This window comes from Salvelinus sp. IW2-2015, linkage group LG8 (assembly GCF_002910315.2).
Source record: "Salvelinus sp. IW2-2015 linkage group LG8, ASM291031v2, whole genome shotgun sequence".
Lineage (NCBI taxonomy): Eukaryota > Metazoa > Chordata > Actinopteri > Salmoniformes > Salmonidae > Salvelinus > Salvelinus sp. IW2-2015.
The window spans coordinates 24,989,519-25,005,676 of NC_036848.1; the positions used below are offsets into that span (position 1 = coordinate 24,989,519).

At 42.5% G+C, this 16,158-nt stretch overlaps 1 protein-coding gene across 1 annotated transcript in view; it reads right to left on the reverse strand.

Moving 5' to 3' along the window:
• LOC111967632 (protein diaphanous homolog 2-like) overlaps positions 1-16,158 on the reverse strand; it is a 622,518-nt gene that overhangs the window by 250,460 nt on the left and 355,900 nt on the right. Inside the window, 2 exon segments of the mRNA XM_023992819.2 lie at positions 3,232-3,471; positions 7,064-7,165. Of these exon segments, the coding sequence (XP_023848587.2) occupies positions 3,232-3,471; positions 7,064-7,165 (342 nt within the window).

The window sequence follows — 16,158 nt, forward strand, 5'->3', positions numbered from 1 at the left end:
AACAGTTCTGTAGCAATGAGGTTTGTGCAGTAAGCTATAGGTCCAATACATTATCAATGCATATTGGCTACGCTTGAATTGCCCTGTGAATTAGTATGTCTACATGCACAGTAATAATTAGATATTAAACTGATTATGGCAAACGGCAGAGTATGGCATTATTCATTTAAACACCTTACTATGCTTATCTTAATCGGAGGAAGTGCCACATCCTGATCTGTTTCACTTGTCTTGTGCTTTTCTCCACCACCACCAGGTGTCTCCCATTTGTCCCCATTATCTCCTGTGTACTTATACCTGCATTTTATGTTTGTCTGTTGCCAGTTCGTCTTGTCCCGTCAAGTCTTACCAGCATTTTTTCCCATTTTCGAGATTTCTATAGTTGCTGTTTTCTAGTCCTCCCGGTTTTGACCATTCTGCCTGCCCTGACCCTGAGCCTGTCTGCCGTTCTATACCTTACTGACACAGCACAAACGTGCTTCCTATACTCTGCTATAGCAAGTCCGTGGATTGTCTTATAGACAACCAGCCACTACTGTAACCCCCATGCCCCTCATTAACCCCACCGTCAGCAGCGCGTCCCCCCAGCCCACCCCAGCTTCCCGAGAACCCTGCTTCCCTCCACTGGAACGCTTCACTGGAGATTCAGGGACCTGTTGGGTGTTTCTCTCCCAGTGCTCCCTCATCTTTGAGCTACAGCCCTCTGTTTCTCCCTCTGACCACTCGAAGGTAGTGTACCTAATAACACTGATGTCCGGGAGGGCTCTCACATGGACTACAACGTTGTGGGAGCAACACGCCACCGTGTGTTTCAGTCTAGAGGAGTTCATGATGGAGATGAAGAAAGTGTTTGATTCTCTGTTGTCCAAGAGAGAGGCTGCTCGGAAGCTAGTCCGGCTACGCCAAGACTCCCGTAGTGTGGCAGACTATGGAGTCGATTTCCGCACGTATCCACAGAGAGTGCCTGGAACCCGGAAGCCCTGTTTGACACATTCCTTCATGGGTCATCGGAGAAGGTGAAAGATGAGATCGCAGCCCGGGTGCTGCCCATCAATCTCAACTTTCTCAATGCCTTGACCATCCGGATCGATGGGTGTCTACGGGAACGTAGGAGGGAGATGTCTGTTCCCACCCCCCCCCCCTCGCTCGTCCCCGGATCCCACCTAGCCTCCGAGGAATTGTCTACATTGCCGAGAGAACCCGAGGCTACCCGAATTCCCCCGGGAATCACAGAGGTCTGCCGACTCGCTTTCTCCGAAGCCAATGCAACTTGGCAAAGCTAGATTGTCTCCTGCCGAATGGTTACATAGACTGAAAACCAAGAGTTGTCTGTATTGTGGGACTACAGGTCATTACATTTCTAACTCTCCTGTAAAAATATCCGGCTCATCAGTAGGTATGAGTATGCAGGTGGGCATTACGGAGAATGTCGAGTCTCCCTTACTCGTACCCCTCTCCACACCATCCTGTTGTTAGGTGTCCGGTCCGAATCTCTCCGGGTACTTATTGACTCCAGGGCCGACAAGAGTTTTATGGACGCTACCCTGGTGTCTGAGCTGGGAATCCCCACTCGACCCCTCTCCATTCCCATGGATGTCAGAGTGCTGGATGGGCGTTCAATTGGTAGAGTAACCCAAAATATGGTCCCTATCAACCTGCGAGTGTCACGCAACCACAGCGAATCGATCCAGTTTCTACTTATCGAATCCCCTCAGATACCCGTTGCGTTGGGGTTTTCATGGCTCCAGAGATACAATCCCCTTGTTGACTGGACTGTGGGTTCGATCAATGGATTGGAACCTGCCACAGGACATCTTCCTGCAGGCTTGAGAAAAAGCCCCAGACATCTCCACCGTTCCCGCGGTATTCCAGTACCTCCGGGAGGTTTTCAGCAAGCCCGTGCCACCTCGCTTCCTCCACATCGGCCATATGACTGTGCCATCGACCTTCTCCCAAGCACTACACCGCATCGGGGGATGGCTTTATTCATTGTCGGGTCCGGAGACCAAGGCGATGGAGACGTACAGTACCAAGAGTGTGCAAAGCTGTCATCAAGGCAAAGGGTGTCTACTTTGAAGAATCTCAAATATAAAACCCTAACCCTAACCCTAACCCTAGTTTTGATGTCTTCACTATTATTCTACAATGGTGAAAATAGTAAAAATAAAGAAAACCATTGAATGAGTAGGTGTGTCCAGTCTGAGACTGTGCATTGAGGACTCCCTGGCTCCAGGGGGTATCCATCCTACTGCTTCCCCCGCCGGCACAGGGTTCTTCTTGTGGAGAAGAAGCACAAAACCCTGTGCCCGTGTGTTGACTACCGGGGCCTGAATGACATCACGGTTAAAAAACGTTATCCGCTTCCACTCATCACCTCGGCTTTCGAGCCTCTCCAGCATCTTCTCCAAATTGGACCTCCGGAACGCTTACCATCTGGTACGGATACGGAAAGGGGAAGACCGCCTTTAGTGGGCACTACAGATAACGGGTGATGCCATTCGGACTGACCAGCACTGCTGTGTTCCAGGCCCTGGTTAACGATGTTCTCCGTGACATGTTGAACCGGTTCGTGTTCGTCTACCTTGATGACATATTCATTTTTTCCTGCTCAGCTCAAGAACATGTCATCCATGTCCAACAAGTCCTCCAGCGTCCTCTGGAGAGCCAGCTGTTCGTCAAAAAAATAGAAGAAGATTCCATCGCTCCACCATCTCCTTACTTGGATACATCATAGCTGTAGGCAACATACAGATGGATCCTGGAAAGGTGGTGGATTTGGAGCAACCCACATCCAGAGTGCAGCTGCAATGCTTCCTTGGGTTCACCAATTTCTACCGCCAATTCATCTGGGGTTACAGCCCCCATCCTAATCCATCTGGTCCCGGCAGTTCGTGGTGGAGGTCGATGCCTCGGACGTTGGAGTGGGGTCTGGGGACGGGACACTGATAGCACATCAACCCCAAGACAGTTGCCAAGAGTCAATGGATCTCAGGGTGCAACCAAATGCTTTCTGTAAATACTTTCTCCCATTACTCCACTCAAATAAAACAAAACAAAACAAACCCCTGCTATGGCACCAAACCCACTGACATGCACGTGTCTGATGCTGGTATGATCTCTACTATATAATTAAACTGGGGACAGTTGGAGTGAGCAAGAGTGAGAGAGAGAGAGACAAAAGTAAGCCTGAAAGGGGCGAGGTCAAACTCATGCAGTCCTTACAGTACCAACCTTGCAGAGGAAGCTGATGTTGAATCCGAAGGTCTGGGCGTTCCGGGAGCCGGCGTTCATGTAGTTGCCCACCAGCAGCACCATCTCCAGCAGATTGCTGAAGCTGTCACTCTTTTTCACCTCCTCACAGGCGAACGTCACGTTCATGATGTCCGGTCGGATGTTGTTCACCTGCTCCTCGAAGGTCAGCTTGAAGAGGATGCCGTTGAGGCGCGAACGCAGCAGCTTCACGGAGCTCATCTAGAGGAAAACGTAACAATATTTTGTTAGGAACAGTTTAAAGTTTAGGAAGCCTCCGTATGGTTTATAAAAGCTCTACGCTGTCCTGATTAAGTCTCTATAAGTTATATGCTGTTTAAAGTGTGGCCAACGTGACCATGTGGAGCTCTACAGCAAATGTATAGAACATATACTTAGTGTGAAATATTACATTGTCTCCGGGTAAGTACAACGCGTTCAGCTTTTTGTCAAGATTCACTAATTGAAATGTATCCTGTCTGGCTTTCTAGACTAGACAGAAGTCCCTTCATCAACTATGGCATGAATCACACCTGATAACAGTAATAACTAGTGAGGGGCCACTGAACAATATCTCGGCCCAAGCAAGACCAGATAGCTGCATTCGGAAAAAATCTGTCATGATCTGTCATGAAACAGATTTGCGGGTAAATAATATAACCCCAATCAATATTTTGAATTCCGTGCCTGTAGGGCTTGAAATGTGTTTTAAAAAATAAGGACAAACTGTCTGAAAATTAGAAATATAGCAAGTGGAGGAGTCGAGGCAGCAGGTTGAGAGATTGCCTCGCATCCTCCGCCAACATGCCACAGATTGCCGTATAATCTGACGCTACGAGGCAGACACGGTCCTGATGTCGATCAAACGAAAGCCATTATGCCCCCCCCCCCTCTCCACTTCCCCCACCCTTGATTTTATTTCTCGGTATAAGAGGGAAATCACAATAAAAGATGGGTGACAGCTCTTGCAGGAGTGGAGGCTGAAAGTGACTTATTTCCCTCATGAGCTCCTGTGTGTCGTGGCGGTGTTGATGAGGTAGCTTCACCAGCGGGAGCGGTATATTACCACGGCAGCTCTATGCTAGATCACACAGGGGAATTGTCACACCTTGCGTCATTACATCCTCAAAGAGTCACAGGTAGAGACACACCACCCTAAAAAGTCAATTGTACTGAATGAGTGCAAATTGAGTTGCATGTGTACCTTTACCACAATGCAACGTTATCATATTATTCTTAACACATTAGGTTGACTGAGAACACTCTCTTTCACATCAATGACCTAGAAGAGTATAGAGAACCTGAAGATACAGGTAACTGCTAAAATAAAGGAAACGCCAACATAAAGTGTCTTAAAAGGGCACAGCCATGGTAGTAAAAATTATGGACAAAATAATGGCATGTCCAGAATTTTTATTCATGACCCTAAGCATGATGGGATGTTAATTGCTTAATTAACTCAGGAACCACACCTGTGTGGAAGCAATGGCTATCATAATTTGTATCCCTCATTTACTCAAGTGTTTCCACTATGTTGGCAGTTACCTACAGTGGGGCAAAAAAGTATTTAGTCAGCCACCAATTGTGCAAGTTCTCCCACTTAAAAAGATGACAGAGGCCTGTAATATTCACCATAGGTACACTTCAACTATGACAGACAAAATGAGAAAGGATTTTTTATGAATTTATTTGCAAATTATGGTGGAAAATAAGTATTTGGTCACCTACAAACAAGCAAGATTTCTGGCTCTCACAGACCTGTAACTTATTCTGTAAGAGGCTCCTCTGTCCTCCACTCGTTACCTGTATTAATGGCACCTGTTTGAACTTGTTATCAGTATAAAAGACACCTGTCCACAACCTCAAACAGTCACACTCCAAACTCCACTATGGCCAAGACCAAAGAGCTGTCAAAGGACACCAGAAACAAAATTGTAGACCTGCACCAGGCTGGGAATACTGAATCTGCAATAGGTAAGCAGCTTGGTTTGAAGAAATCAACTGTGGGAGCAATTATTAGGAAATGGAAGACATACAAGACCACTGATAATCTCCCTCGATCTGGGGCTCCACGCAAGATCTCACCCCGTGGGGTCAAAATGATCACAAGAACGGTGAGCAAAAATCCCAGAACCACACGGGGGGACCTAGTGAATGACCTGCAGAGAGCTGGGACCAAAGTAACAAAGCCTACCATCAGTAACACATTACGCCGCCAGGGACTCAAATCCTGCAGTGCCAGACGTGTCCCCCTGCTTAAGCCAGTATATGTGCAGGCCCGTCTGAAGTTTGCTAGAGAGCATTTGGATGATCCAGAAGAAGATTGGGAGAATGTCATATGGTCAGATGAAACCAAAATATAACTTTTTGGTAAAAACTCAACTCGTCGTGTTTGGAGGACAAAGAATGCTGAGTTGCATCCAAAGAACACCAGACTTAGACCTGTCTCTTATACACATCTAGATGTGTATAAGAGACAGGTGTAAAGGAAATAATGAATGGGGCCATGTATCGTGAGATTTTGAGTGAAAACCTCCTTCCATCAGCAAGGACATTGAAGATGAAACGTGGCTGGGTCTTTCAGCATGACAATGATCCCAAACACACCGCTTGGGCAACGAAGGAGTGGCTTCGTAAGAAGCATTTCAAGGTCCTGGAGTGGCCTAGCCAGTCTCCAGATCTCAACCCCATAGAAAATCTTTGGAGGGAGTTGAAAGTCCGTGTTGCCCAGCAACAGCCCCAAAACATCACTGCTCTAGAGGAGATCTGCATGGAGGAATGGGCCAAAATACCAGCAACAGTGTGTGAAAACCTTGTGAAGACTTACAGAAAACGTTTGACCTCTGTCATTGCCAACAAAGGGTATATAACAAAGTATTGAGATAAACTTTTGTTATTGACCAAATACTTATTTTCCACCATAATTTGCAAATAAATTCATTAAAAATCCTACAATGTGATTTTCTGGATTTTTTTTTCTTCTCATTTTGTCTGTCATAGTTGAAGTGTACCTATGATGAAAATTACAGGCCTCTCTCATCTTTTTAAGTGGGAGAACTTGCACAATTGGTGGCTGACTAAATACTTTTTTTGCCCCACTGTATATAAAGATATAGCTAAACATACAAAGTTCTCTGTTATCTACTTTGATAATGAGCTCTGGATATACCACAATGTGGTATAAAAATGTCAATGTTAACTTTATAGACTCACTTCTATATGACTCTGTAGAAAGTGTAAAAAAAAAAACTAAGCTAAAGTATAACCTCAAAATCAACTGCATCTAGCACTTGTGGCAACCGTACTAAATTACCTATAGTGGCTTGCGATGTATCATTGAGATGTCCTGAATTCACAACGAAGTAGAGTGCACTAACTTTATTACAGAGAACCCAAAGCCTGAGGCTATGATTATATCACTGGGAAATATTGAAAGTTTCAGACAACATATGGAATTTGTTGACACCTGGAATGACAGTGTCATTTTAACAGCTACTATATTTCACACTTTATTATTGATCAAACTCACAGCTTCTCTCAGTCAAAGAGCAGACTGCCATATTTGACCTGTCATAAAAAAATCTTTATATTTCCACTCTTTTAATTTTACATTACAGTGTCTCTTTAAATATTGAATAGGTCTGAGCCTGAAGAAAGCCTCAAGGCTGTACGGCTGTATTTTTTATATCCCAAAATGTTTTTTCTCAAAAAGGGGGTTGTGTGTGTATGTGTCAGTGTCGGTGTGTGTGAGGCAGCATCATCTCCCCGAGGGGCTTTAGCTAGGTGCTATGGTGTAATACGTAAGCCTACTCACCACAATGCCAAACTGCTCTGGCTCGCACAGTTCCTCATACTCGCTCTTAAGTTCCGCCAGTGCGCTCAGCTCCTTCTGCTCCGGAAGGTTCTTTATCAGGTTCTGCAAACACACACAGATACACACACATGTATATACTGGCTATATCTGAAATTCTCTTAGATAATTCCTTTGATGATGCAGTGGTAGCAATACATGCTTCTACATCTACAACATCTACAGAAGAGTTAGTAACGCCAATTGGGGATGTGTTCGTCCCACCTGGACAAAAGGAACACCCATTTTAGAATGCAACTCAATGACTACAGCTCAGCATTCAACATGGTCCAAGCACACCAAGACAGTCGTGAAGAGGGCACGACACAACCTATCCCCCCTCAGGACACTGAAAATATTTGGCATGGGTCCTCAGATCCTCAAAAGGTTCTACAGCTGCACCATCGAGAGCATCCTGACTGGTTGCATCACTGCCTGGTATAGAGCCGCTCGCTCTAGTAGTTGCTTCACGCGCTCTCGCTCTCACTCTCATGCTAACCTGCCTAGTAAGTGTGAAGTCAGTTGAATGATGGTCAACTGAAGAGAGAAGCACAAGATAAACAAAATATTTAAACGTTATTACCACGGTGAGTGAGTTATAAAGCATAGGATATGAAACACTAAGTTATGTGTTAATTCTTGATGATGTTTTGATAGTTTAATTAATTTATAAACGTCTGTTAGCATAGACACTAACGTCGGCTAAAGTTAGATCCAGTCAAGCTAGCCTGTCATAGTCATGGCGACAGTACCAACGAACGTTCACACAGAGTGTAAACAAAGGGAAACATTGTACCTTTCTGTTTTTAGGATATGTTGAGCATTACATTATGAAAATTGATCTGTGAGATAAGATGATAATTAATACCTTTTTACAAATAGTTTTTTAGTATGTTGGCTATTTAGAATTGTATAATAGTAGCCAAGTCAGTTGAATTAGAGTGAGACAACTGAAAACTATATTGAAGAGAGAATCACCAGATATCCTAGTGTAAAACTTTAAGCTTTTTGACTCCCTTCACTCTTCTCAACTTACCCTAGGTCTAAGAGACCATGGGTGTTGTGGTTTTTCACTACGAGCTAAAGGGGTTTAAGAGGCTACTAGGCAAACACGTTGCCATTGCAGAGCGAGGAGTCAATGATGTATTATTTGAGTACCATAGATTACTACGTTTTTTGTCACTTCACACGAAAAACGGTGGGAACACCATCATAATTCATTGTAAACAACTACCATGCTTTCATGATTCACTACACGCTGCTAGTACAAAACCATGGTATTTGTTTCATTGTACAACCATGGTTAATTTATGTACCATGGTGACTAGTACAATGAAAAAAATATTATGTTTTTTTGTCAATACCATGGCAGGAAAATAGTATTTTCCTCCCATGATAGTACAATTAAAAAACAACCATGATACTATCATGTTTTTTGGTCACTACTATGGCAGGAAAATAGCATGGTATTGCAACAGTACCATGACATTTCCTGCCATGGTAGTGACCAAAAAAACATGACTGTACCATGGCATTTTTTTCATTGTACTACCATGGTATATTTTTTTTGTAAGGGTTCTCTCTCCCTCCTGTCAGACAACAGACCCTGCTCCTCTAACACCCCTCCCCCACATGGTTGTACTGAAACAACAAGTAGCACAAGCAAGTCCCCATTTAAGTTGAAAACCCTTTTTTAAATTCTTTAAAACATATATTTTGACTATCCAAATATCCAGAATTTTTTGGGGGAGATATTATTTGAATAGTGAAATCATTTAAAATGCCCATCCCTAGTTGAGAGGTAGGAGGATGGATAAGAAAAGGGCAGGTTATCTGGTGCTCTCACTGCTGGATGCATCAACCTCAGTGAGAAGAGCTCCGGTGAAACACAGTTCAAACACCTGTTTACTTGGAATTCATGGCTATTTACCATTCATAAATAAGATTACATAAGATTAACCTGGTGTTCGTAGTTTCTGAAATTGAATTTGACTTTCAGAAAGCCAAAGTCGAACTTTACAATTATCATACAGGTCCAAAAAGTGAGGAAGATGAGTAGGAGGAGGAGGGAGAAAAGCTTAATTTCCCTTAAATGTTAATTGTGCATGGAAAGGTCAGTTCAGTAAATTAAATGAAGCACAGCAGGATTTTTTTTTTATTATTCTCGGAAAGAGGAGGATGAGAAAGAGGAGGAGGAGGAGAGGTGCCCTTTCCCTGATCTTCTGGTGTCTTCCTCCCTCATTAGCTCCCCTAATTTAGAAAGCAGGAGCAGGCTGGACCTTGGTCACATGACAAGGCTAGACCAGGACAGACAAAGACATGCACGCGCACACACATAGGTGCACACACACATACAAAGACGCACACACAGACACATAGGCACACACACACACACACACACACATTGACCACTGCCCTGGACTACAGCAGCCATGAGCCATCACACAGTACATGGGCCAGAGTCTACTGTCCACTAATGATGACAGCTCTCCCCTTCCCCTGGGGAGTCACCAGTCGAGAAACCAACAAGTTGGAAAGAAATACTGTGGGGTTTGTCAGTTCCAGTATGGGCTGCAACAGTTCTATGAAACGTGTGTTCCTTCTATATTAGCCACGGAATGTTTCCCCAATTAGAGCTAACAAGTGTGTGCCAGTTATGTAGCCTCATTATATTTTAATAATGAACACTATTAATCATAGTGGACACCAATTAAGAACCAGCGCATAGAATGGGATGTGGGAGATGACGTTCCATAACATTTGAGTACAGTGTAATAACGGCTACGGTGTACAAATGATGGGGCTTCCAAATGGCTCTATGGACCCTGGCCAAAAGTAGTGCACTCTATAGGGAATAGAGTGCCATTTGGGACTCAGCCCTTAATTCCCACCCCAAAAAGAGACAGCTATTCACTCTTGACCTCTCAGGCAGAAACTCTGATTGATTGATTACTCACTCCACTAAGTTCTACTGTTCTCCATGGAGAAGCTGCTGATCATTGCTTATTAGACATTATGAAAGTAAATTATTGTCCATTAATAAAATGACATATTTGATAGAAAATCATTCTAGAAACATAAATGGATACCAYCTTGCAGTGAAAAATTAAGTAAACGTACGCTCAAAGTCGGTCACAGTTTATGACACACTTCTTATTGTGTGCAAAACACATTTGAATATTAACCCTGTTAGTTTGAAAGTGCAAACCAGGAAAGAACCTCCAAAACCTCGCAATCCAATTCAAAATAATATTACTGTAACTTTTCTCGGCTTGTGTAGCAGAAACATATATATATATTTTTTTGTAGATTCAAACTGCCACTCGACTATTGTCTTCCCATGGTATATTAAATAACTGGTTTGGAGCTCTTTGCGGGTTTTGCGGACACAATCTCCCGTGAACTACATAAAAAGATGGGCAGAACAGGCCCCCATTAACATCGATGGGGCTGTAGTGGAGCGGGTCGAGAGTTTCAAGATCCTTGGTGTCCACATCACTCAACAAACTATCGTGGTCCAAACACACCAAGATAGTTGTGAAGAGGGCACGACAAAACATTTTCCCTCTCAGGAGACTGAAAAGATTTGGCATGGGTATCCAGATCCTCAAAAAGTTCTACAGCTGCACCATCGAGAGCATCCTTACCGGTTGCATCACCGTCTGGTATGGCAACTGCTCAGCATCTGACCGTAAGGCGCTACAGAGGGTAGTGTGTACGGCCCAGTACATAACTGGAACCAAGCTTCCTGACATCCAGGACCTATATAATAGGCGGGGTCATAGGAAAGCCCATAAAATAGTCAGAGACTCCAGTCACCCTAGTCATAGACTGTTTTCTCTGCTACCGTACGGCCAAGCCATAAGACTGCTGAACAATTAATCAAATGGCCACCGGACTAATTACATTGACCCCCCCCATTTGTTTGTACACTGCTGCTACTCACTGTTTATTATCTATGCATAGTTACATCAACCCTACCTACATGTACAAATTGCCTCAACAACTTGTACCCCCGCACACTGATTCGGTACCGGTACCCCTTATATATAGCCTCATTATAGTTATTTTATTGTGTAACTTTTTTATAACTTTTTACTTTTGTTTATTTGGTAAATATTTTGTTCATTCCTCTTGAACTGCACTGTTGGTTAAGAGCTTGTATGTAAGCATTTCGCGGTAAGGTCTACACTCGTTGTATTCTGAACTGCACTGTTGGTTAAGGGCTTGTATGTAAACATTTCACGGTAAGGTCTACACTTGTTGTATTCGGCGCATGTGACAAATACAGTTTGATTTGATTTGAATTGTGCAACAAAGATCCATCGCCACGTAAAGAGGGACTATGCCAGCGGAATTTTCTTCCTATGTCCTCTTCATATCTCTTCCGAGTGTGAGGAATATTACCCTGGCAGTTGGGTTGAACAACAAAGCCCTCCTGAACAACATATCTTTGATTCAGGAGTAAATGCAACTACACAACAACGAAACCAGTCAGCTTCGGCAATCATCATCACTAATGCTCCCACAATCCGATTATTGGGGTTGTTTTCCTCCGCGGCAGCAAGTTCAGAAGAGACAATTAGAGTGTGTTGTGGACTCGCCTGCGACCGCTTCCACTGGTGTCTCCCAGACTTCAGTCTGTGCTGCTCGGTTTGGTAAAGAGTTTGAGATGGAGATGGAATTTCTCAGTGTGATTATTATTTAATTTGTCTGTTATCTAGTTAATTATCAGCAGTCCCCATAGGGTTAGGCCAGACTCCTCACGTCAGACCTCCAGACAAACACATTCAGCACCTGGGGGAGATTATTGGAGGGCTGCTACAGTTACCACATGTTCATTTGGGGTCCTGGAGACTAATGACATCCAGATAGATCAACAGATAGTGTAACTATTTGTATTGACCAATGGGCACTGATTGTGCATGGAAACTGTACTAATGGGTCATTCTGTTGATTAGGAATACTATAAAATATTGTATGAGAAAGGACCAACTATCAAGAAACTGGTTCCCTGCATTCATACTCCAATTAAAGAACATCTATAAGTGATATTGCGGAATACAATTGTAATATGATGACATGTCTTGTTTCAGTCATCTATCAGGTATTTCATGAGACTGTATGAAGCATACAGTTGGACTTTGACACAGTGCTCATTCTACTATCAAGTTGTTTTCTGATTGGAAGAATATGTACACACACAGGTTACGTGGACCAATTTCTCTCCTGTTTCCTTTGTATGGCAGAAATCTACTTTTCCTGTGATTCTCTCTTCAGGCAGTGAATATTCCCAACAGTGAAGTCGGGGAGAAGGGAAAATCAACAAATCTCAAATTATAGTCACAGGGACAGCACAATCAACAAAAATGTTATCCAAGCATTAAACTCTTTATTAAAGTCAAAGGACTCAAACAACAGGACAAATCAGGGGGGAAACTCTTTGTTTTCCTCTCTAAACACCTCGCGGGAAGCCGACACAGAAACATTTGAGATTTTTCACATCCCATTCAAAGACAGCAAGTTGTGGTTTTCGATGTGTTTGACAGATGCAATTTTCTCGTTTTAATTGATTTGTGTCAGAGCATGGTGTTTTTCTCCCTGTGTTGCTGTGATGAAGTGTAACGTCGGACTGACGTCTTCCCGCTGTGGCACCGCAGCAGGTCTCCAAAGGCCTCTGAGTTCGATACTGAAGAGCAGTCAAACAAGTGCCCTTCTAAAAAGGTCTCCACATCCATTTTCATTTTAATCATGACAGTTTCGTCAATGATGATTTCTTTTTTCAAACTGAGTTTCTGAGTTCCAACTCTTGAAAGGTGGAAACGTGATAGTTTGAGGCAGTTTTAGGGGATTGAATTGCAGGTAACTCTCAAAACAGATAATGGAAGAAGATGAGGCTCCTTGCTTAGCGAGTACCACCATACCTGGTGCGAACTTGGGACCTCTGCTTCACAAACACGTGACCATCCTCCCTCAAAAGCTAGCTAATGAGGCGACGTAAGCGGGAAACTTAATGCTGAGGAGTAAGTTTCACACATCCCCATGTGCTACATCTGCACAGTATGCAAATGAGTGGATGCCAAAACGAATGACTAAGACATTTTTGTTTGGTATGCTTAAATACACCAGAAATTGACGACAACAAAAAAGTATATAACTTATATATATTTTTTTTAATTTTTAAACCAGGAGGCACGTCATGACATATTTAGTATGCCTATTTCAAACAGAGTAACTTCAGATGCCTTTCATGTCAAATCCCAATAAACAATTTTAATGACAGCATCTATGCAGACTCTTTATCCCCATAGTGAGGAATTAACTGAGTGTGTACAAATATGTCCTCATTCCGCTTCTTCGGTCTGTCTCCTGACTAAATAATAAAACACTTAATATTAATAAGGGTGCGCTTTCTCCTCAATCAACACTAATAAAGTACATAAATTAGTGGAAACAGGTGGCAGAAAGCCCAGGGCCATGGAATCAGATAGGTCCTATTAAAATATATTTCAGCAATCAGCTATTTCTAGAGTTGATTTTGTCAGTCTGCCAAATTGTCAATCCAAAGTTAACATAAAAACCAACAGAAGGCATACATTTCTTTAATTCCCGAGTGTTATTTCCTTTACAGGCAGAGATTTTGACAAGTTTGTAGACTAAACTGTTTGGATGTGGCTAATCTAGAGTAGATCACTCAGACATAACCCAAACAGGATATTTACTCCAAACCAAACTAACAGCTCAGAATCTCATGGAGGGTCGCTATTCAGCGACAGACTGACAAACCAAGGGTGACAGATTCCAAAATCGCATTAAATATTACATGAAATGAGAAAATTATTAAATACATTGATACATTGTGGGGCGTTGAGGGATGTAGTTGGCAAAGCTGAAATGACTTGGTGTGACATTAAATGTGTATTTTAAAAAATGTGGAGGATTTTGAAATGTGTGCACACCTGAACAGTTACATTTCCCATAGAGTATGTAAAGAGGGATTATGGGAAGGGAGGGATCTCATAGACATGTCTGAGCAAGTGGATATAGCACTCTATAGGATACTGTGTGTGTGTGTGTGTGTGTGTGTGTGTGTGTGTGTGTGTGTGTGTGTGTGTGTGTGTGTGTGTGTGTGTGTGTGTGTGTGTGTGTGTGGTGTGTGCAATATGTGCAGTGCCCTAGAAATAATTCAAACCCATTGACATTCCACATTGTGTTGTGTTACAGCCTGAATTTAACATTTATTAAATAGAGATTTGGTGTCACTGGCCTACACACAACATCCCATAATGTAAAATCTGAATTATGTTTTTAGATATTTTACAAATTAATTACAAATGAAAAGCTGAAATGTCTTGAGTCAATAAGTATTATTATGGCAAGCCTAAATATGTTTAGGAGTAAATATGTGCTTATAATAAGTTGCATGGATTCACTCGGTGTGCAAAAATATTGTTTAACATGATTTTTGAATGACTACCTCATCTCTTTACCCCACACATATATGTAAGGGCGAGCAGTGAATTTCAAAAACAGATTCAACCACAAAGAACAGGGAGGTTTTCCAATGCCTCGCAAAGAAGGACACCTATTGGTAGATGGGTAAAAATAAAAAAGCACACACTGAATATCCCTTTGAGCATGGTGAAGTTATTAATTACACGTTGGATGGTGTATCAATAGACCCAGTCACTACAGAGATGCAGTCGTTTTTCCTAACTCAGTTGCTGGAGAGGAATGAAACTGCTCAGGGATTTCCCCATGAGGCCAGTGGGGACATTAAAACAGTTACAATTTATTGGCAGTGATAGGAGAAAACTTGTGATGGATCACCAACATTGTAGTTACTCCACAATAAAAAGCTAAATGACAGATTGAAAAGAAGAAAGCTGTACAGAATAAAAAAGATGCATCCTGCAAATCTAACACAACACATCACTGACTACCATTCTTCATATTTTCAAGCATGGTGGTGGCTGCATCATGTTATGGGTATGCCAAATAGAGCTAAGCACAGGCAAAATCATAAAGGAAACCCTGGTTCAGTCTGCTTTCCAACAGACACAGGGAGAAAATTCGCCTTTCAGCAGGACAATAACCTAAAACACAAGGCCAAATATACACTAGAGTTGCTTACCAAGATGACATTGAATTGTCCCTGGGTGGCCTAGTTAAAAATCTTACTTAAATAGGCTTAAAAAGACTTGAACATTTCTGTCTAGCAATGATCAGCAACCAACTTGACAGACCTTGAAGAATTGTTTAAATGCAATTATTGTACAATCCAGGTCTGCAAAGCTCTTAGAAACATACCCAAAAAGACTCATAGCTGTAATCACTACCAATGGTGATTATATCATGTCGTGACTCGGGTGTGAATACTTACAGTTGAAGTCGGAAGTTCACATACACTTAGGTTGGAGTCATTAAAACTAGTTTTTCAACCACTCCACAAATGTCTTGTTAACAAACTATAGTTTTGGCAAGTTGGTTAGGATATCTACTTTGTGCATGACACAAGTCATTTTTCCAACAATTGTTTACAAACAGATTATTTCACTTATAATTCACTGTATCACAATTCCAGTGGGTCAGAAGTTGACTGTGCCTTTAAACAGCTTGGACAATTCCAGAAAATTATTATGATAGGCTAATTGGCATCATTTGAGTCAATTGGAGGTGTACCTGTGGATGTATTTCAAGGCCTACCTTCAAACTCAGTGCCTCAACGCTTGACATCATGGGAAAATCAAAAGAAATCAGCTAAGACCTCAGTAACAAAATTGTAGAACTCCCCAAGCCTGGTTCATCCTTGGGAGCAATTTCCAAACGTCTGAAGGTACTACACTGATCTGTGCAAACAATAGTATGCAAGTATAAACACCATGGGACCACGCAGCCGTCATACCTCTCAGGTAGGAGACGCGTTCTGTCTCCTAGAGATGAACATACTTTGGTTAGAAAAGTGCAAATCAATCCCAGAACAGCAGCAAAGGACCTTGTGAAGATGCTGGAGGAAACAGGTACAAACATATCTATATCCACAGTAAAACGAGTCCTAT